The sequence below is a fragment of the Rhodamnia argentea genome, chromosome 6, assembly GCF_020921035.1.
Source record: "Rhodamnia argentea isolate NSW1041297 chromosome 6, ASM2092103v1, whole genome shotgun sequence".
Taxonomy (NCBI): Eukaryota; Viridiplantae; Streptophyta; class Magnoliopsida; order Myrtales; family Myrtaceae; genus Rhodamnia; species Rhodamnia argentea.
In genome coordinates this window covers 23,600,038-23,620,809 of record NC_063155.1, presented here as the reverse complement: position 1 = coordinate 23,620,809, position 20,772 = coordinate 23,600,038, and the positions used below count along the sequence as shown (strand labels likewise).

Below are 20,772 nucleotides of genomic sequence, written 5' to 3'. Positions count from 1 at the left end.
CACTCGCCATTTTCTCTCTCGCAATCTTCGCTGAAAAAATCTTTTTTTTTTTTTTTGTGGTTTGTTTTTCCTCTCCTTTAAAATTCGCTCTTTTAAGGAAACTCTCCCCACGCCGCCTTACCAGCATCACTTTTGCACTCTCTTTGCGTTTTCCTCTCTCTATATACCGCAAGAAAACCCTTCGTCTTCTTCAGGATTTCTCTACCGGGGGGGAAAAAGAACTGGAAAAGAAAAAAAGAAATATGCGTCTTTTCATAATGTTGGAATCACCTCCTCTTTAAAACCGGTACGCCTTCACTGATTCCCACGCGTATCGACCCGAACGACTGCGATTGTATCTGCATTGTTGTTTTCGGTGGCTTTTTGATTTTGTTTTCGTGTTTTGGCGACACCCTTCTGGTTTTGGATTGTGTCTCTGCTCTGGCAATGCGAGGATCACAGTTTCTTGTGCAATCGTGACCTGATCATCGATGTTTTGTGGGGGTTTTAGCATATTCTGTCGGTTGATGTTATGTGGAGAGGCCAAATGTGGGGTCTGAGTTGCCCGTTTAATTTATGTTTTTTTTTTTCGGCACACTGGACGTAAAAATCGAGGAGAGAATGTTCTGCGATTTGTGTTGATCAGTCTGATGATTTTAATGTAATTCTGGGTTGGCGTGCTTTATTGGCTCGATTATTCACTTGGGGGGGGGGTTTGGCTTTTATATTCCTTCGATTTTGTCTTTGTTGGATTTGACGGATGGTTGCCTGATTAGTCCTGCTTTGGTTTATGTTGAATTTTCCCTTAATTCTTTGTTTCAGTGTCAGCTAATACGACGACTAGTATTTTTTTTTTTTATATTTTCTTCTTGTCAAGACTCCTCACTGCATTGGAGAAACGACAGAAAGGCGTGATTATTTGAAAATGGTGATTCTTCTTTTCTGTATTACAAAAAATTTAGGAGTAGTCAGATTTTGCGTAAGAGCTTTGCCATCATCTTTCTTGTTTTTTCATTCTAAGTGACAGTGTTGTTCTGAGTTTCGTGAATTTGAATCCTAATGTGTCTCTAGTTATTTCCTGCATCGAACTCACACGTCTCTTAGTTATTGAAATTGATTTGTTCAACGCTGGGCTACTAAATTGCTGTAGCACTTCGATTTTGAAATCGTCAATCCCAGTAGAACTTTGGCAGCAACTGCAAAGGACTTCTACCAGCTGCACTAGCTGGCAACTTTGTGGCTGCTAGTGTAACTCGCTTTGTTACTGATTTTGTATGGTATTAGGATTTCCTTTTAACAATCAAAATTTGGTTCATTGTAGCTCTCTTCATGGATGCTCTCGCTTGCTTGTAAATCTCTGCATTTGCTGCAAAGGAATTTTCGGACTTTGTGAAGCTGCAAATGGAGGAAGGCAAGAATGAAATAGAGTTCGATGAGTTTGAGAAGCTTCTAGGTGAGATTCCTAACGCTACCTCTGGGGATTCGCACGCTGGGGAATGTAGACTGAAAAGGGCATGCTTGGATGATAGCTCGCTGCCTATACTTGTCAATTCATGCAGAGGGCCTTCGAGTGAGAAATATTCAACTAATGGGGGTCTGCACGTATCGATGAATGAAGTTCAGCGGCCACTTGTCAAAACTGCTCAGATGGAGGGAAGGAAGCTGCCAGATGACCAATCCTTCATATCTGCTTTTGCAGACTTGAGCTTTTCCAATGGACTGACATCAGAAGCTGTTAATCATCCTTTGACTAATTGTTTATCCTTGCCAAATGATGCCATTTGCTCTGGAAGCCAGTACCCTATCAACTTAAGGTTTCATGATCTGGCCGGAGAGTCCCTATGTAACAATGTATGGCAATCAGAAGATGGTGGCTTTTATGGTTCTAACAAGTATCGTAGCACAGAGTTTGGCAAACAGAATGCAAATTTAGTAGAAGTTAATGGCGAAGTTCACAGTGGGCGACAATTCGGTACTTACCAGCCAATTGAAAATTATGCTGCTGCAGTGCCAATCAGCGGAGGGGTTTCTTTCATACCAAATGTACCTATCCAGACCCAAGAGTTTCCCATGATTCCTAATAAGCCGCACTATTTCACTAATCAGCAATCTCAGTTCTCTTCCTTCTATTCACCACGACAAATCCAAGAGTCTCAGTTTCCTTGCAGAAATGTAGAGGAGGAACACTTCCACAGTATGCATCAGCAACACCTGTATCTCCAGCACTTGTATAGCCATCAGTTTGATTCTCAGCATGCTGTGCAAGATAATGCCTATTTCACCACTAGGGTAGTGAATCAAAATGCCAGTCAATCCCATTATGAGATGCCAGTGGCTCACTTACTCGAACAATCTAAGCAGGGACCATTTTTGCGCTCATGTGGAAATTCGCAATGTAAGCAACCCCGTGTCGAGTTTTCTTCTGGAGATGTCCATACCGTGCAAAACTTTGGAAGAATCTCCCAACAGGTTGTGCCTGAAAAGATTCTAACAAGGTCATGTGGCCTAAATGCATTAAGAGCTTTGAAATTTGGCTCTGTTCGAGGAAATGAATTACTAAGCCACATCAGCCGGAGTGGAAGAGTTAATTTGAATGGTCAACACTTGCACAACCTGTGCAATCCTAGTACAGGATGTTTACGATCAGAGAGTTTGAACCAATGGGGTTCCTTCCCTGATACAGCCAGTCTTAGAAGTGCTGATCTGAGGCTGCAGAGGTGTAACAGTCTGGATGAAGTCAGCGGAAGAATATATCTCATGGCCAAGGACCAAAATGGTTGCCGCTTTCTCCAAAAGAAGTTCTCCGAGGGAACAAGAAAGGATGTTGAGCAGATATTTTCTGAGGTCATTGACCACATAGTCGAGCTGATGACAGATCCTTTTGGCAATTACCTAGTCCAGAAGCTGCTGGAAGTGTGTGATGAGGATCAGAGAATGCGAATACTTCATGTTATCACTAGGAGACCGGGTGATCTGATTCACATTTCATGTGATATGCATGGGTCTCTCTCTCTCTCTCTCTCTCTCTCTCTCTCTCTCTCTCTCTATATATATATATATATATATATATATATATATATATATATATATATATATATATATATTTGTGTGTGCGCGCGTGCATGCGTGTGTGCCCACATGTGCTAGTTTGTGCTTTTGATCACTGATTTTACTTCCGCTTACTGTTCTGAATGTCTTTGTCAAATACAGGACTCGAGTTGTTCAAAAGGTTCTTGAGACCCTTAAAACTGCAGAGGAGTTCTCTGTTGTGGTTTCTGCCCTAAAACCTGGTATAGTAACTTTAATGAAAAACACAAATGGGAATCATGTCGCTCAGCACTGTCTACGCTACTTACCGCTGGAATACAAAGAGGTCAGTGAGTACTTCTGTTTTTTGAGGAACCTCTTGGTCACATAGTGCTTGCAGCATCAATCTGATGCTTTATTTTTCCGAATGCCCTAGTGTCAGCATGTTTTAAAACTCCAGTATGTTCAGCTCTGTTTTTAATAGCTTTCGTCAAGCAGAATCCTCAACAGTCAACACTTAGGTTGCAGTCTAGGTTGCAATAGACTCTAGGAAACTGGTGCTTATCAATAGTCGGTGGTGCGAATCTTCTGAGTGCAATATTTCTCTAAACTTCTTCTCAGATCATGCTTGGTCACATTAGTCCAATAATCGAAAGCATTATTTGAAAATGAACTCTATATCTCTGCCATGGATTTAGGTGGCTCACCATGAGTGAATGCACCATGTACGTCATTATGTTTTGAAGGCCTGTAACGTATGGTTGATAGCTTTTCTATTTGCTTTCACTCCTCTATTTGCAGAGTTGCTTTCTAAACTTTGTGTCTTCGGGTTAAGAGTGTATGTTGATGTCATGGATAATGCATGATGGAAAGAGTTTGCCTGTTTTTGATGATTTCTGCTGTCAGTTCTTAGCTTCTTCTCATGTTTCACCCTTTTTTTTCCTCCATATTTCTTACTCTAATAGAATTTGCCTTTTCCATGTTTGAGTTTTCAATAAAGGATTGGCTTTACATGAAAATGTAGTCCTCCATTACTCACTCTGATGCGACTGCATCCTTTGATGTTGTTATTTTTCTGGATGCAACATCGTACACATCAAAGGGATTTTGCAATATTTAATGAAGCATTTGTGGTTTCTTCTGCAGTTTCTGTTTCAAGCTGCAGCTGCTAATTGTCTCGAGCTGGCTACAGACCGCCATGGCTGTTGTGTGCTTCAGAAGTGCCTCGGTCATTCTGGTGGTGAGCAGAAATGCCATCTGATCTGTGGGATCACATCCAATGCTCTAATCCTTTCACAGGATCAATTTGGGTACTCTTTGACATCTGTCTTTCCTTTCCCTTTTAGAATTTAGCACGGAAGGTCTTGCTGCAAAATATGCTATAATTGTTTCACCTCACGGGAGGTGCTCTTTTACATCTCTCTTTTCTTTTCCCTTGCACTTTGCAGGAACTATGTAGTGCAATTTGTTTTTGAGCTTCACGTGCCCCATGCAACGAGAGATATACTTGACCAATTGGATGGCAATTACGGAGACTTGTCCATGCAGAAATATAGCAGCAACGTTGTGGAGAAATGTCTGAAATTTGCAGGTGAAGAACATCGCACTCGCATTATCGAAGAGTTGATGGATGATCCTCGGTTAGCTCAGATCATGCAAGACCCTTTTGGCAACTTTGTCATCCAAGCTGCACTTGAAAAATCAAAGGTCAGCGAAATACCTTCTCAAGATTAAGCCTTACTTATAGTTGGTTTCATGATCCTTGCAAGAAGCTTTCTTCGTTTGCTACATCGGGTTTTTGGTCTGATATAAATTTGTTAATTGTTTTGTTATAGTTCGAAAAGTTTCGTGTTGGGCCTTAATTGATAGCTCCTCTGTTTGCTTTTCTGGGCTGTGTGGTTTGGCTTAAATGGTTATAGGCATTTTTTTGAGCTGTATCGTCAGCTCTGTCAACATTTTGGGTACAAAATATGTATGAGTTTCTGTTTTGTCTGTTTCTAAAATGTTGTTGTCATGCTTTAAGTGGAGAGGAACACGAACTTGCAAAAAGTGCGGGAGAATGGTGAAACTGTGGCAAATGGAAGGAGGACAGAAACAGATGATTAGTAAAGTAGAATATGAAATACGAAATTTTCAGAAAGCTTATTGGTATAGAAATAGAGGCCTCATAAAGAAGAAGTTGTCCTGATATGTATGAAATAAAATTTCTTAAAAGCCTCTCGGTTTTGGTAGGAGTTCACTTGTGTGCTTGGTAAGTGGAATAAAAGGCTTAATATTGTTCTAACTACAGTCTTTGAGATACATTGAACTTGCTCTCAGCCAATATTTTTGGAGGTATTCAAAATTGCTGTGTCTTTGGTGGGATCACCTATCACTCATTGTCTATGCAGCTGTTTTTTCAGTATAAACGAGTACTTTTGAGTAGAGCGTAACCGATAAAGAAAAACCACATGTTGGGTGTTACTTTTTTTTGTTGCGTTCGATATAAGTTGGGTATCACTTAATAGGAAGAAGCGCTGTTATAACCCGGGGGTCCGTGTCTTCGTTTTCTTGAGCAGGGAGCTCTTAAAGCTGCATTTGTGGATGCTGTAAGGCCCCACGTTCCTGTGCTTCGGACAAACCCGTATGGCAAGAAAGTCCTCTCATGCCCCTCCTTGAAGAACTATCGGTGGTAAGGTTCCAATTGCCGAAACTTGTTTGGCCGTGTCTGCAAGATTCTCTTGGTTTTATCTTTCCAGTGAAACGGCTAAGCTTTCATGACTTTCAGGTATGATTGACTGAGAAATCCGCAAGCTCTGGTAGGAGCGCAGAACAAGAGCTTGCGATCAACTTGGCACGTCTCATTTCAAGAATTTTGTAACCTTCAATTAGGACTTTGAGAAAGAGATATGTTACAAGCATTGTAAAGCAACAGCTGGAATTTTTTGTTGTTCCGTAGTCCATACACATCTTTTCTAAGTATAAGTTTGGTCGGACTCCTGTGAAGCTGAGCTTCTAGCACGGTTCCAGCGTAGATCAGCAGTTTTTGCACAGAAAAATAAGGAATTGTAAAGGTGTAGAGTACCTTCAAAAGCTTATGCAGGGCGGAGCTCTGTTCTTTTGATCTAGCGGCTTCCGTGCCCTAGACCTATGTTGATCTCTGTACATGCTATGTTGGCATCATTCTGTGACAGATCGTTGTTCATTTAATAGCTAGTGCATTTGTGGATGGATATGAAACCCCCCCGAGTGTTGTGGATCAGACACTATCGGACTGTTTAGTAAATCGTGTTTCGTCTCCATCGAGTAATACCGAGAAGCCAATCCTTCACTTGAAGCTGCCAGTACCGATGTCGGGAGGTTAAATGTCCGTAACACACGGTAAAAGTTACATCAGTAATCCTATGATCTTTGCTATTCAGGAACATTGACTGAGGGTCTTCAGCTCTTAAATTCTTGCTGAAGCCCATCCATTCGATAGCTAAAGGCAAGTTGAGCAAGTTGTAAGAAGCATGTGTCAAGACCTTATTTGGAACTGCTTTCGTGCCGAAGAAAACTCTGCAAAAGAGCGACCGTATGAAATTGACCCCACGTAATTACGACTCTCTCATAAGTACCGATAACAACTTATGCACATTACAAGTAGACCTGTCAAAATAGATTATAAAATGAGTTGGTTATATTCGGTAAATTTATCATAAATTAGTCTAAACATAATATGTGTGTTAAATGAATCGTAAATGAACTTACAACTTACTTAGACCCAATCATCATCTACAATTCTATTTTATTCTCTCTCGCTCCAACTCAATCTTGTGATCATCTCCTTACTCTCACTTCAATTTGTGTATGAGTTTCCTAGACTAAGCTAGATATAGAAGTGATTTAGAAATATATGTCAGGTCAGTACGAATTGTGTATGGGTCGGGTTGGGTTTGAGTAACTAGATTTGTATTATATGAAAAAATGGGTTAAATTGATCTATAGGGATCATGACTATTTCAACCTGACCAATCCATTTGAGGGGTCTAATCACAAGTATCATTCTCAATCCATCACCTTCCCATGTTCATCTCAAAATGGACAATTCAAACTACACAAACCCGTCAACCATTATTCCATAGAATGAAACCACGAAAACGCAGACACAATCACAAGATGAGCTCGTGAAGGTAGTGACTGAAACGTGCACACATTATTTATGCTGATTAAGCTTATAGATGTTACATTGCCAACTAAACAAGTACTCGAGCTTTAAATACCACGCTGATGCGAATCGACATCACGGTCGATCATAATGAGGCCGAATGCGAACCGGAAGTCCTTGCGATGGGACTGGCAATGGGTCGAACTTGACCTTTTCGTCCGGGATTGCGTTGGTCCATTGGAAGTTGTTCACCAGGTGGTGGAGGAGGACGAGGATCTGAAGCTGAGCGTAGTCCTTGCCGAGACACATCCGAGGGCCGCCGCCAAACGGGACGAACGCACACGGGGCGGGCGATGTGCTCCTCGCGAACCTGGCCGTGTCGAAGAGCTTCGGGCTCGGGAATATGGCGGGATCGTTGTTCGTCGTGAGAGGACTCCACATCAGCTGTGTAATGTACTTTGATCAAGCAAGCTTAAGTTGGACTATTGTTTTTGTCAATGGATCATAGTTATTTTCAATACTTCCATTGGCAAAGTACCGAACAAACTTAGTGCTTTGCATGAACAATTCATTCACCTTTGATTACTAAATAACTAATCTTCCGTTGTGGAACATCTGATCTAATTGTTATCAAATCCCGTCATTTTTTGTTAAACTTTTGTGAGGATCTTAGAAAGTACTTGAGAATCTAAATTTCAGAAGTACTTTGTGATTTAAATCGATCTAAAGCGCGGGAAGATGTTACAATGCAGTATTCTTAATTTTAAAATTTGAAGATATTAGTTTTTCAAGATAAAAGAACTCAATTACGAGAGTACGGATATATCGTCGACCATCGACATAAATTAAGAAAATGCAAAGTAGTATCAATTTTGATACTCTATGCTTGATATAAGATGTGTGTGTTCATCAATTCGTATGCCTTATGTCTATAGAAGATAAATCCATTTTATTTTAAGAAATAACTTTCTTTTATTTTTCTCAACATAATTTTTTTTTAAGATTAATTGAGCTGAAAGATTCAAAATCTTTGATGAATTTGTGCAGAACATTATAAAAGAGATTGTGGAAAAATTATAAAAAAATCTTAAACTTATTGCACTTTGTTAATTCAATATTAAACCTTTTAAGTTTACCAATTGAGTACTAAACCTTTTCATTTTTTGCCAATTTAGTCATATTGACTAGAAATCGCTGACGTGGATGTCGATTATCCTATACGGCATCGCCAGTGCTAATGTGAACAGTTTTTAATAATACTTTAATATTTTTCAAATAATTTTTTTCTTTTTTTCTTTTTCCTATTTCCTTTTTTTTTTCCTTTTTTCCTTTTCCGTTTCCCTATGCTGGCCATCACCCGGCCTCAACCTCCACCGGCCTTAGGCGAGAGTGGCTCCCGCCGTCCCATAGCGTGTGCAACCCTCGCCCGGGTGGGCGTGGGCAGCCCTCACTTGGGCTGGCGAGGGCAGCCATCGCACGACGCTAGAGGAGGTCGAGGGAGGGTGATGGCCGGAGGGAAAAAAGCAAAAGGAAAATGTAATAAAGAAAAAAAGGAATAAATTAAAAATTAAAAATTAAAAGAGATTATTAGAATTTGTTTAAGTCAAAGTTTACGATGCCATGTAGAATGGCCGGCGTTTACATCAGCCATTTTGGTCAATAGTATTGAATTGACAAAATGTGAAAAGATTTAAGTTTCAAACGACAAACTTAAAAGGTTTAGGATTGAATTGGTAAAAACGTAAAAGATTTAGTATTTTTTGTTGTCGACAATTTTCCAAAAAAATTGGCGTTCTTTTATGTACCTTCCATCCCCGGGGAATGGTATAGCCGCAGAAGGTGAAATCCTCCAAGGCAACTCTGAAACCTCCAAGAGCAGGTGGCACGAGCCTCATCACCTCTAAAACCACACTCCATGAATCTCGCATCTTCTGTACATCTTCTCTCGTCAATCCCTCTCCCGCTGATTTCTTCTGCATGGTGATCTCTCTCTGCTCTGCTCATAGCAATTCCCAGAAGAAGACATTGCATGCGATGCATGTAACGAACAGAAAGATTATTAAGGACAGCAAATGGAAAACGGGTTTTTAAGGAGACTCACCAGCCAAAACTTTCTCGTAGACATGGGGCAGCTCTCCGAGGAACTTGATCACCATCGTTATGGCGCAGCTCGAAGTGTCGTGGCTTGCGACCAGGAGCAGGAGCAGGTTGTTGATGATCTCCGCCTCGGTCAAGAACCGGCCGTTCTCGTCCGCGGTGACCATCAGGTAGGACAGCAGGTCCTGCGTCGGGGACGCGGCCCCCTTCTCCAAGGCCGTCCTCCTCTCCTTGATGATCTCCTGGAGCATCTTCCTGATGGACCTTGCCGCCCTCTTCGCACTACGGAATCTCGTCCCCGGCAGGTCGACAGGGATGCTAAACGCACCGTCGAGGAAGGTGGCGAAGGGGCGCGCGAGGTCCGCAATCTCTTGCGGGTCACGGATGCTGAGGAAGAGCTGGCACGTGAGCTCGAAGACGTAGCGCTTGATGGTCGGGTACACAAGCACCTCTTCTTTGCCTTAATAATACCGAAGAACATCAAAACAACAAAAAGAAAAAAAGGATAGTTGCACAAAATTTCCATGTTGCGGTTGTTCTGAACCAGTAGATCATATACTGTATAGCTATACCTTTCCAATTAGCTTGGATATGATTGCAAGTGACTTCATCCATGACCTTGGTGAACTTCGCGAGCGCTTCATGGTTGAAAACGCTCATCAGCATCCTCCTCATCACCTTTCCCTTGTCGCCGGCCAGAGTAATTATACATGAGCCGAGCAGCTTGACCGTGGAGCTGGGCCATGACACGGCCACCTTCCTGTTCTCGTTGCCGAAGAGGAACTTGTTCCCTGCAGCGCCGCAGAACACGGCAGTCGGCTCGCCGAAGAGGGAAGTGGCGAAGACGCACTGCCCGTGCTTATTGGCTCGCTCATCCAGGAAGCTCCCGGGCCTCCCTTCCCGGCCCGCACGGAGCAGCTCCAGGGTTTCCCCTAGGACAGGCCATCCAAATTGGCCTGGAGGAGTGCTGCGGGGAGACGATTTTCTGGGAACTCTCTTGTTGGCGATGGAGAGGAAAAGGGCCAACGTGGGGAGGGCAACGAGGAGAGCGAGCAAGTATGGAGAGCGGAGTAGGGAGTCCATGATGGGGATGTTCAAATGGGTTGCGCAGCGTCTCTCCTTATAACGTGGAAAACCCTATTAATTAGATCAACCTACCTAACTTAAGTTGACTATAAGGGCCAAACATAGTACTGGAACGATGTTTGTGTCTTGCAAAAAATGCTGCAGTTGATTTAGCAGTGAGCAATTCGTCGTAAATCGTCCCGCAGATGGACACGGATTCGTCTTTGACGACTAACCCATTAACGGTAAAAGGATTTGTTTCGTCGGAATTCACAATCGAAAGACATTCTTCTATTTTATATAGAGGAGACAAGTTTTTGTGGCGATTTCGGATAGAAAATATCATGGGTATATAAGGAAATCGTCAACTTCACTTCAAACAGAACCAAAAATACACAAATTTGACCAGAATTCAAGTTGAAAAACGTAAAGATGTAATGGCGAAGTTCAATTGACGACAATCATCTGGAAACTACACGCATCTAAAAACTACCGTTATATAGTGCATGAGATAAAAGATAACTAAAAGATAACATATTTTGTTTTGTTTGAGGAATTGCTAGCCCGATAATCCGACAAGATGCTGTCGGTTATTTCTAACTACACGATCTTCCAATCAATGAACGTTTTACGCAAAACATGCACCGATGGTATGTGAATCTACGGTTGAGATTATATCATTTTTTATAGTAACTGCAGGAAAGCATTTCCCTTAAAAATTAACCGGGTAGTCGACATGAGTAGGCGATATTTGGTTATCAACACTTGACACGAGACCCATTGCCGGTGATTGTAAGAGTTGTCGATTTTAATATACATTGTTGACTACGAATCAATTGTTGATGCACGATAGCATATGGTCGATGATTGTTGAGTCGGCAAGGATACCGATTAAAGAGATCGATGAGCTACCGATTGAGATGCCAAGTAAAGATTGGATGTCTAGGAGGTGCCAATACTCAGTGATAATGTTCATATTTGAAATCACCGGTGGATAGGGCGATGAAATCCAGCAAATCGTGGGCGAAGGATGAAGTCAACTCAGCAGCCACCAAGTGCGAGAGATCAACGCGCGATTTTAAAGGAGCAACTGACCAAAATCCTCGAAGATATAGAAACATGGCTGAACCTGCAGAAGAACGGCTCTCAAGAGGTTATGTCGTGAGTACTATAAATGCAAATGTTTGTCCACTAGATCTTCCGTATCTATTGTAGATTCACACACTGACATTCCGTGTTTTGCATAAAATACTGATCGATTGGGAGATCGTGTGACAAAAAATAACTGATAATACTATCAGGCTGTCATGTAAGAAACTTTCAAGATGCAAATAGGATCAAATTTAGTAAAAAATAAACAAACCTATGTCGAAAATTTAGGTGCATGATAGCTATATGAGCTGGTCGGTCTAATATGATTTTATTGAAGCTCCGGACATCGCCATGTCGAAAGATTCGGAACAACTCGAGGAGGCGGCGGGAGTCTATGAGCATCTTGGTCAGGTCTGGATCTGTTCGGTGAGACGGTGAGGGGACAAAGAGTGTTCTTTTCAGATTGGTTGGATTTTGGACAAGTGGTGCAAATCCAGCTGGACATAAAACAGTACATGGTCATAGGTTGGAAATGTGCCAACGACCCTGCCTCACATGGAATGAATTTCATCGAAGATGATTTCTAAAGATGTGGTACGCCTCCAATCTAGGTAGCACGGATATCGATATGCGACACGACGCGACATGACACGCCGACACATCATTTTAAAAAAATAAAATTTTTCGACACGTTGTATATTAAATATTATATATATAAATAATAAATGAAACCCGACCAATTAAGTTTCCTATGCAATAGCTGAATCACAATAAGTATTTGACTAAAAAGATTTCCATGAGGTTACAAAAAGATGTCCCAAAATCCAAACAGCCATATGAATCAGGAGGAGCAAAAAAGTCTACTCGATTCGTGCAATTCTAGGGAGGGATTCGTGAACGAGCAGCAAATTCTATTTGCAGATTTTTTTTTTCTCAGCCTCTTGCCTAGGATCAAGTGTAGGATCAAGTGTAGTATCGACACACATATCGATAGAGCATCGGTCACGTTGACCGAGTGTCGAGAATGCGACATGGGTTGACTGCATATCGGATGCATGTCGGGCGCGTGTCCGAGCGTGTCGGTGTCCGACACCGACGCGTGCACTCTTGAGGAGTCTCGGTGCTTCAGTACACGAGTTGGTCGGGAGTTAATATGGCTCTTATGATGTATGATGATGTACGAGCTGTTGCGCTAATGTGATTTGTATTTTTTCATTAAGCGATTGGCTTGGATGTCCGAGTCAAATGGAGTATGATGATGATGATGAAATCCGCAATTCTCTCATGGGGAATGATCTACCGAGAAAAAGGCTTGGCTGGTGTTGTGGCCCATTGAACACTAGACTTGTCTCTGATTCGGAAAATATCAACCCACGACATACGATTGACGGAAGACAATTGCAAATCTCCAAATGTGCAAGCGTGCTCTTATATAACAAAGAAAAGCTTATGCACCGCTTCCTCAATCCGAAAAATTATCCAAAAACATGTGATTATTAACCATACTGCACTATCGAATTTGAAAATGTAAATCTAGCATAGTCCTCGACCTAATCAAGGACTCCAAAATGCTTGCTTCTCGAGGTAATTTTCTGAACAGATTATTGACGAGGAAGCGAAAGATGACCAATGAGAAATCGAAATGACTAGAGATTAGAGTTTTGATGGTCATGGCAGTTAAAATCCAAGTTTCAACATGTCGATTCGAGCTTCACTCATCTACGAATCACTCGGTTTGATGTCCGAAGAGTCTGGTGCTTTTTTCCCCCTCCTTTTAGAAAGATGATAGCAATTCCCTTCCAATGTTTTAATTAAGAGTCCAAAAAGACTAATTCATGTTAAGAACTGATTAATCGCGGACACCCTATAGCTATTATAGTTAACTCATATCCGGAATTAGGTGAGACGAAAGGAGGAGTTATCAGAATAATTCATAAGAGAAAATGGTAGGAATACCCGGTGCATAGCTCTCTTGGAACTTATCTCAGCGATTTGAAGTATTGCTTCCTATCGGCTAGATCCTCTGATTCTTCTTCTATTTTTCTCTGTTCTTGTTTTAGTTCACCAAATCCTCTCTCTCCCCTCCCTGTTATCTTCTTTCGCAGGCAAAACACACCACTTCCACCAGCCTCTGTCGCTCCTCTGTTCTTTCTTTCTTTTCTTTCTTTTTTTTTTTAAAGTTCAGCCCCTTCACCCTTTTTTCTTCCTCGTTTTTTCACCCTGATGTGGCACTGTCGACCTTAGTTATGTTGACAATTTATAGCTGTCAATATGGGTCCATGACCCATATTTGACCCATATTTAAAAGAAATGGGTTCAATATAGGCTGTTAGTTTTTTAGAGGGCCTAGTAAAAATGGGTCCAAAAAATTGAAGTAAAATCTAATGGGTCGGGTAAAAAATGGGTTACACATAGTACCCATATAGAACCCATTTTTTATCCATAAAAAAGGAAGGAAAATTCCAGGTGTTTAAGCTTAGCGTGCGCTTCAGACGTGTGCTCTCGATTCGCCTCTCCTTCCCTCGTCCACATTGAACTTTTCTCAAAAAACAATCGATTGGCGCTCGTCACGAATGTGGGACCACCCACGAATTCCCCATGCACTGTCCCACTCAGTCCCAAAACATATATATATCCTTTCTTTTTACCTTACTGTTCGAAGAGAGATAGCATCTTTCCATGTTGCTAACTAGTTATGCACTCTTCTTCGACCTGCATAAATCCCCCTAGCCGTAAGCCACCGCCGCCGCCGCGGCAGGTTGTCGTAGAAAAATGAAAGCAAAATGAAATAAAAATAATTTTTTTAATAATAAAAAATTTGAATATTTTTTTAAAATATTAAAAAAGAAAAATAAAATAAAATATTAAAAATTCACTAGATTTTTATTGCATGAAAGTATTTTAGTAACATCATTTTTATTTTATTTTCTAATTTTTTTTATCATTTAATTTATTTTTTATTTGATGTGAATTTTTTTTTTCTAGTAATACATATATGTGAAGAGTTTAAAATAGGTTAAATGAGTTGTATAAGTTTTTCTTGAATATTTGTGTGTTTTTTTTTCGTAATATGAGTCAAAACGGGTTGGATCGGATATGGGTCGGTTGCGGGTTGGGTCGGGTCGGGTATGAGTCATCAAATATGGGTCAAAACGGGTTAGACGGGTCGGGATGGGTCGGACCATATTTGATCCGACCCGACCCACCCATTTAACATCTCTAGTTGACATGGACACTTTCGTGGAAAAGTATTGCCCAGGTTGGCGAAAATTAATGATTGTGAGGCTCGTTGCCTTCCACATCTCTCTCTCCCTTGACAGCCATGGCTGCTCTTTAAGCTCCATCCACACCATTGCAGACTTCAGTTTGCAGATTAACCCAAGTAGAGAGCAGCGGCTTCAACGAAGAAGGAGGAGGAAAAAAGAAACAAAAGGCAAAAGAACAAAGAAAAGGTTATTTTTGCTTATATGGAAAAAAATAAATTGACGTGGAGGTTCATGTCCCAACAAAAAACCAAGTGACATAACATTCAATTTAGTGGAGGCATAGCATTGACCACAATTCAAAACGTTGAGATGCTTGATTGAATATTAAAAAAATTAGGTATTTGATTGCAAAACAGACAAAAGTTTTGAACATGCATCTCGAATATAACAAAGAGAAGCTCATGCACCGCTTCCTCAATCAGAAAAAGTATCCAAAAACATGTGATTTTTTAACATGTTTTTGAATTTTGAATTTATTTTCTTCTTTTCTTTTTTCTTTTCCCCTTTTTCCCTCCGCCGGCCAAATCCGGGCTTCGTTGATGGCCGGCAAGGGTGGCCATCGCTAGGCCAGCGAGGGTTGCCCTCGCCGATCCAATGACCTTCGCCGGCCATCAATAGTGTGAAAGATGGAGGGAAAATGAAAAATGAAAAAAGAAAATAAAAGTAAAGAAGGAATACAGAAGAAAATAAAAGAAGGAAAGATAATAAAAATAGCATTAAAAATTTTAAAATTCTATAAGAATATTGTTAATTTTGTCCACGTAAGTATTGGCCATGTCACATAAAACAAACGGCATCCACGTTAGCGATTTCTAGCCAGAATTAATCGTATGAACTAAATCGACCAAAAGTGAAAATATTTACGACTTATTTGATAAAATTAAAAGGTTTAGAACTAAACTAGCAAAAATGAAATAATCATCCTTATTTTCAATGTATATTCCATCTATTTCCCCCTTCTATAGGCTAGCTTTCCTTGAACGAGAGAGCACGATATTGATAATTATCTTTACAGATGGTTTAGTCAATGTTGTAGCTTAATTTCTTCTCTTCTACTAATTTCTAAAGTCTGATTAAACGAAAGTTCGATTTGAAGATTTTATAGAATCAATCGGATGAGAGCTTTGGGAAATGTAAGATATACAAACATTAAGGGACTTCGAGTAATACGAATGCCAAGCGTTCAGGCAGTCATTCATAGATGACAGAAGAAGCTAGTCGCGAGGTCGAAGGTGGATGGGAAGTCCTCCAACCGGTATAGGCATGGGGTCGTAGATTATTTTCTCATCGGGGTTGACCAGACTCCATCGAAATCCATTGACGAGGTTGTGCAGGAACACGAGCAGCTCCACCCTCGCGAACTCGAGCCCTAGACACATCCTCGGCCCGCCTCCGAACGGGACGTACGAATATGGAGCCGGTCCAGATCCCTCGAACCTTGACTCATCGAAGGTCGGCGCTCTAGGGTGGTAGTCCGGGTCTCCGTGCGTAGTGCACGCGCTCCAGTGTAACTATGCACGACAGACCAACATATAAACGAGTAAGCCCGGCATTACTGCCTACCTCTGATGTGCTTTCAGAGAATGAATGCATGCATTTTACCTTCCAGCCTTTCGGAATTGTATATCCTTCGTACGTGAAATCGACCAGGGCCTCGCGGAAAGAGCCGTAGACCGGCGCGGTCATCCTCATGACTTCCGAGATGACGTTCCACGAGTATCTCATCTTCTGCAAATCCCCCCACTGAATAAGCTCTCCTCCCGCCTTCGATGCCGCGATTTCCCTTTGCTCTGGCGAATGCGAATGTTAAGTACGTACATGGAGGCCGATGGAAATGCAACGGTGACTAGGAAAATCGTGGACGGAGAGGGAAGTAACCTGCAACGACCTTCTCAAGTACATGAGGCAGCTCGCTCAGGTACTTGATGATCAACACTAGAGTCGAACTGGAGGTATCATGGCCAGCGAATAGGAGGTTCATCATGTTGTTTATGATCTCCGCCTCGGGCATGAGCTTCCCGTTCTCGTCCCCATTGGCAATCAGGTGTGTCATGATGTCCTGCGAAGGGGACGCCGTCTTCTTCTCCAGCTCCGCCCGGCGCTGCTTCACCAACACCCGGAGCTCCTTCCTGATGGAATCCGCTGCTTTCTTCGAGCGGTAAAAGTTTGTGCCGGGGACGTTGAGGGGGAGGTCGACGACTCCCCTGAGGAACACGTGGAAGTGGTCGGCAAGCCTCGAGACGAGCTGCGGGTCCGTGATGCTCATGAACAGACGGCACGCGAGGTCGAAGGTGTGCTGCTTAAGGGTGGAGTAGGCCTCCAGCTGATCTTTGCCTTGATAAGCAATTCATTTAGATAGTTGATGAATTAAACGTTCAGAAATTGCTCAAGCATATGTCCAGAGATGCCTATCTTAATATCATGTTTGATTAAAGAAATATTGGGTGAGCCAGATATGCCACGTGGGCTATAATCACTCCATTAAATGGCTGCCACATGTCCAAGTGGGACCCGATAGTATCCAATGAAGAAATATCACGTTCCAACTCAAAAATCTGTAAGCAATGGATTCCTCTCTCTTCTCTGAACAACCCAAACAAGCAGAGTTTTGATTCAGCTACTTTTTAGGCGCATACCTTCCCAGTGAATCCTGAGATGATCCTTGGTCACCTCATCGACGACCCCGACGATCCTCATGAGCGCCTCCGGGTTGAAGAAGCTCATGAGCATCTTCTTGTCCGACCTCGCCTCGTCCCCGACCTTGGAGACGAGGCACCTCCCCATCAGCTTCCCGACCGAGCTCGGCCACCACAGCGCCACCTTCTTGCCCTCGTTGGAGAACAGGAACTTGTTCCCCGCCGGCCCGTAAAGGACGGCCATCGGCTCCCCGAGCACCGAGGTCCTGAACACGGGGGAGTTGTACTTGCTCATGCGGTCCTGGATGAACTTCTCCGGGTGCCCGCCGCGTTGGCAGCGGAGGAACTCGAGGCTCTCGCCGATGACTGGCCAGCCGAAGCTCCCCGGAGGGAGGTTGGGGTGGGTGGCTTTGGGTTTGAGTAGCTTGATGACGGCGAGCAGGAGGAGGAGGAGGAGAGCTAAGCCCGGGACTAGTGTCCAGGCTTCCATGGCTTTTCTCTCACTTTGCTTCAACAAGGAACTGGGGAGAGCAATGTTTTTGATAGGAAATGTCAATCGAGTGACGGCATCGATGAAGTTGGCATTTGCATATGACTATTTATAATGAAATTACTAGCTTGATAGTCGACGGTCTTTCAATTTATACAAAATATACTACGACACGATACGATGATATGTGAATTTATAATTGATATTATATTATTTTTTAGAGACTGTCAGAACAGTATTTTTTTTTTATTTATACAGTATCAAAGTGGACTTTGCGTGTTTTACGCCTTTTAATGCGGCAATTATTGGAGTTCTTTATCATTCCCATAGAATATAGTATTTGTGGATAAGGTTAGGTTTACAATTATTGGAGTTCATTACCACTTGGCCTTTTGCCATTGGGTGACAGAAGTTGATGGTAGTTTTTTTTATGACATGAGTTGGTCGGTCAATGGCGCCCCATTCGCCTTCTTTTCCTACTGACTTTTAAGAAAATGTCTTGAGTCGTTTGTTAATTGTGCGTCATTGTAATTTATTATAAAATTAATACCACAAAAAATTCCAAACTGATATATCTATAGTAAATTTATCCAAAATTAATATTTTGACCATAAAAAATCTTAAATTGATACTCCTGTGATAAATTTATCGTTCGTTAATTTTCGTTAAATTTTACTATTAAATTACTAAGTTGGATGACAAGTGGCGGTTGACGGGTGTATCAAGTTAGGGTTTTTACCCTTCGTTTGTGATAAGTATATTAGTTTGAAGTTTTTCTTGGAATTAACCCAATTTAACGAAAACAAACGAAGGGTAAATTTTTCACGAGCATATCGGTTTGAGATTTTCCATGGTTAGAAAATTAGTTTGAGGTAAATTTGTTACTGGTATACCAGTTTGAGATTTTTTGTGATCAAAATATTAGTTAATATTAAATTTACCACAAATGTATCAATTTAGGATTTTTGATGGTATTAACCCTTGATTATATAGTCTTAAAAGATAGCCATCTTCTCTTAAATTTGAATTATGTGTACGCATAAACTTGGAAGCATATGAGAATTTGTACTCATGTAAAACTGGCAAATCTATCATTTCAAGGTGGAGCTGTTGTTTCCTTTTCAAATTTTTCTTAGGAGGTAAGTGAAGGTCTTCAATTGATGTCTTTTGAAAGAGGCCGGATCAAGCATTTGGCCATCCGCATTTCTAGTCGGGATAGGACTGGATAAATTAGGATAAGAAATTCGAGGATTTAATCATATCCTATCTTCCATTTGATAAAATGTGGATTCAAAGTAGGATATCTTTATATCCTATTCTATTTATTATTTGGAAGAAACTGGGTATCAATATAATGATTCTTGCTTGTACCATCGGAGGCTCTTCTTGGGAGTCGATGCGGTGGATCTCCGCTCACTCGCAGGGGCCGTCGAGTTGGAGCTCGAGGGGACGGCCACCGGGAGCTACTGTGATTCTAAGACATAGTAGCATAAGTAGCATAAAATAAATATTAAAATAAAATATTGTATTGCTCAATCCATTTCGCAATGAGAAAATATATTATCCATAGAAAGAATAATTAGGAAATTACAAGTTTTGGGGAAATTTAATTGACATGTAGAAAACTTGGTTTTTAGGAAAGGTGTGCAACCCGGGTGGTTGGATTCAGCAAAATTCAAGGGATTAAAAAACATAACCAAAGTAAAAATAGGTGCTGTCGTGGATGGAAGGGCACCACCTTTGCATTCCATGGGTAGCATCATGGAAGTTCACTGCATCAACTTTTTTAGTTGCTTGTATGCTAACTCAAGCTTGTATAAAGTTCACAGGACAGGTTTCCATTCTCTCTCTGAAGGGTAGTCCTTATTCGATGGCTCCGGAGGTAGCATACCTTAATCTATTTCAAGCTCATGTTCCATGCAAGTGCAAACTTTGATGTCATATTTCAAATTATCATGCAGGTCCTGGAGGGATCTATGACAAAGAAGAAGACAAGTCCTGAGATTGTTTTTGCTATTGATATATGGAACGTTGCTTGTACCATCATTGAAATGCTGAACGGAGCGCCTTGATTCAGTTTTGAGATTCTAAGACATCCAAGAACAAATTAAAATAGTTCTCAACATAAAAAGAAATATAGAATGTGAAGCTGACGAGGATGATTTGACGGTGGAGTTGATGGGGCCAAAGAAAAGGAAGATGAACCAAATTGGGCCACCACTAGCACCTCCACCGGAAAGGCGGATAGGGCGTGGCGGAGAGGCGGATAGGGTGCGACGGAGAGGAGGTGGCTTGAGCAATAGATAAGAGAAATCCTATTTGGCTCTATCTCACCCCTAGGACTATTTTATCTCCCTTTATCTTGTTCTAAATATCTACCAAATACATGATATGATAAAACATATCATATTCTGAGTTTTATCCGAACGATCAAACGCAACATTTTATTGACTTTTTGGTTCCTTTTCCCTTGTCCTTCTTTTATATGCGAACTTACCCCACCTGGATATAGTTAGTGGGGGTGAACCACCCGAACGCTCGGACAAGCACGAGAACTGCAGAAAAGCCAAAAAATGATGAAACAAGAAAGAGAGTAATTCTCCATTCCTGGAAGCATCGGAGATCAAAGAAGGACTCTTCGATCATGTAGCATTCAGGAGGAAGATTCTTCTTGATGTTCTGGTTCAGGAGAAATATGATGAGGACATTGTCGGAACCAAAAGGTATAGGAACTTTTCATAACTATGGATTCAGAGCACACAAATACCAAAGGAGAGAGAATTGCATTCAAACTGCCTTTTCCTAGGCGTCACACGGAGAACACACCACACTCTTCTTTGGCGGTTTAAAGAAGTCAAGAATTTTAAGTATTTTTTTTTCCTATTTTAACATTGAAAGAAAATCACAAAAACATGTATAGCTCAATAGAATAAGTTGCATCATTGCTACATCATTGTAATGTCACCATGTTGTATGACAATGCACGACACGGAA

The 20,772-nt window shown here is 41.4% G+C and overlaps 3 protein-coding genes across 10 annotated transcripts in view; 1 reads left to right on the top strand and 2 right to left on the bottom strand.

Moving 5' to 3' along the window:
- LOC115730586 (pumilio homolog 12) lies at nucleotides 1-6,195 on the top strand. Of its 5 annotated transcripts, none has more exons than XM_048281152.1 (8): nucleotides 1-286; nucleotides 808-888; nucleotides 1,301-2,981; nucleotides 3,190-3,352; nucleotides 4,153-4,316; nucleotides 4,455-4,713; nucleotides 5,565-5,677; nucleotides 5,774-6,195. In XM_048281152.1, exons 3-8 carry the CDS (start codon nucleotides 1,381-1,383, stop codon nucleotides 5,781-5,783), a joined length of 2,310 nt encoding a protein of 769 aa, XP_048137109.1. In that variant the 5' UTR covers nucleotides 1-286; nucleotides 808-888; nucleotides 1,301-1,380; the 3' UTR covers nucleotides 5,784-6,195. The 5 variants fall into 5 exon arrangements, with proteins under 5 accessions (XP_048137109.1, XP_048137110.1, XP_048137108.1 ...); XM_048281153.1 differs by having other exon boundaries at nucleotides 808-907; XM_048281155.1 differs by lacking the exon at nucleotides 1-286 and having other exon boundaries at nucleotides 302-907; nucleotides 1,301-1,432; nucleotides 1,539-2,981.
- Nucleotides 6,196-7,012: 817 nt separating this feature from the next.
- Nucleotides 7,013-10,334, bottom strand: LOC115730589 (beta-amyrin 28-monooxygenase-like). The gene is made up of 4 exons (XM_048281053.1): nucleotides 9,802-10,334; nucleotides 9,234-9,689; nucleotides 8,938-9,128; nucleotides 7,013-7,576 (listed from the first exon to the last, which is right to left on the bottom strand). The coding sequence occupies exons 1-4, from the start codon at nucleotides 10,310-10,312 to the stop codon at nucleotides 7,268-7,270; spliced, it is 1,467 nt and encodes a 488-aa protein (XP_048137010.1). The 5' UTR covers nucleotides 10,313-10,334; the 3' UTR covers nucleotides 7,013-7,267.
- Nucleotides 10,335-15,852: 5,518 nt separating this feature from the next.
- Nucleotides 15,853-20,772, bottom strand: part of LOC115749161 (beta-amyrin 28-monooxygenase-like) — a 26,115-nt gene continuing 21,195 nt past the window's right edge. For 2 of the 4 annotated variants that reach the window (XM_048281055.1, XM_048281057.1), the window contains exons 3-6: nucleotides 17,289-17,780; nucleotides 16,531-16,986; nucleotides 16,255-16,442; nucleotides 15,853-16,163 (exon numbers count right to left, since the gene is read on the bottom strand). In XM_048281055.1, coding sequence (XP_048137012.1) covers nucleotides 15,867-16,163; nucleotides 16,255-16,442; nucleotides 16,531-16,986; nucleotides 17,289-17,778 — 1,431 coding nt within the window. In that variant the 5' untranslated portion in view covers nucleotides 17,779-17,780 and the 3' untranslated portion in view covers nucleotides 15,853-15,866. Of the gene's footprint in view, nucleotides 16,164-16,254; nucleotides 16,443-16,530; nucleotides 16,987-17,288; nucleotides 17,832-20,772 lie in introns of those variants that run through there. The other 2 variants (XM_048281056.1, XM_048281054.1) reach the window with 2 other exon arrangements.

Excerpts from the sequence above, each read along its gene's own strand:
- LOC115730586 (XM_048281151.1), top strand. The coding sequence starts at position 1,381 with ATGGAGGAAGGCAAGAATGAAATAGAGTTCGATGAGTTTGAGAAGCTT. Across the intron at positions 3,353-4,152 it reads TACCGCTGGAATACAAAGAG|TTTCTGTTTCAAGCTGCAGC; the intron begins GTCAGTGAGTAC and ends TTTCTTCTGCAG. Across the intron at positions 4,317-4,454 it reads CTTTCACAGGATCAATTTGG|GAACTATGTAGTGCAATTTG; the intron begins GTACTCTTTGAC and ends TGCACTTTGCAG.
- LOC115730589 (XM_048281053.1), bottom strand. The coding sequence starts at position 10,312 with ATGGACTCCCTACTCCGCTCTCCATACTTGCTCGCTCTCCTCGTTGCC. Across the intron at positions 9,690-9,801 it reads TATCCAAGCTAATTGGAAAG|GCAAAGAAGAGGTGCTTGTG; the intron begins GTATAGCTATAC and ends GGTATTATTAAG. Across the intron at positions 9,129-9,233 it reads CTACGAGAAAGTTTTGGCTG|AGCAGAGAGAGATCACCATG; the intron begins GTGAGTCTCCTT and ends TGCTATGAGCAG.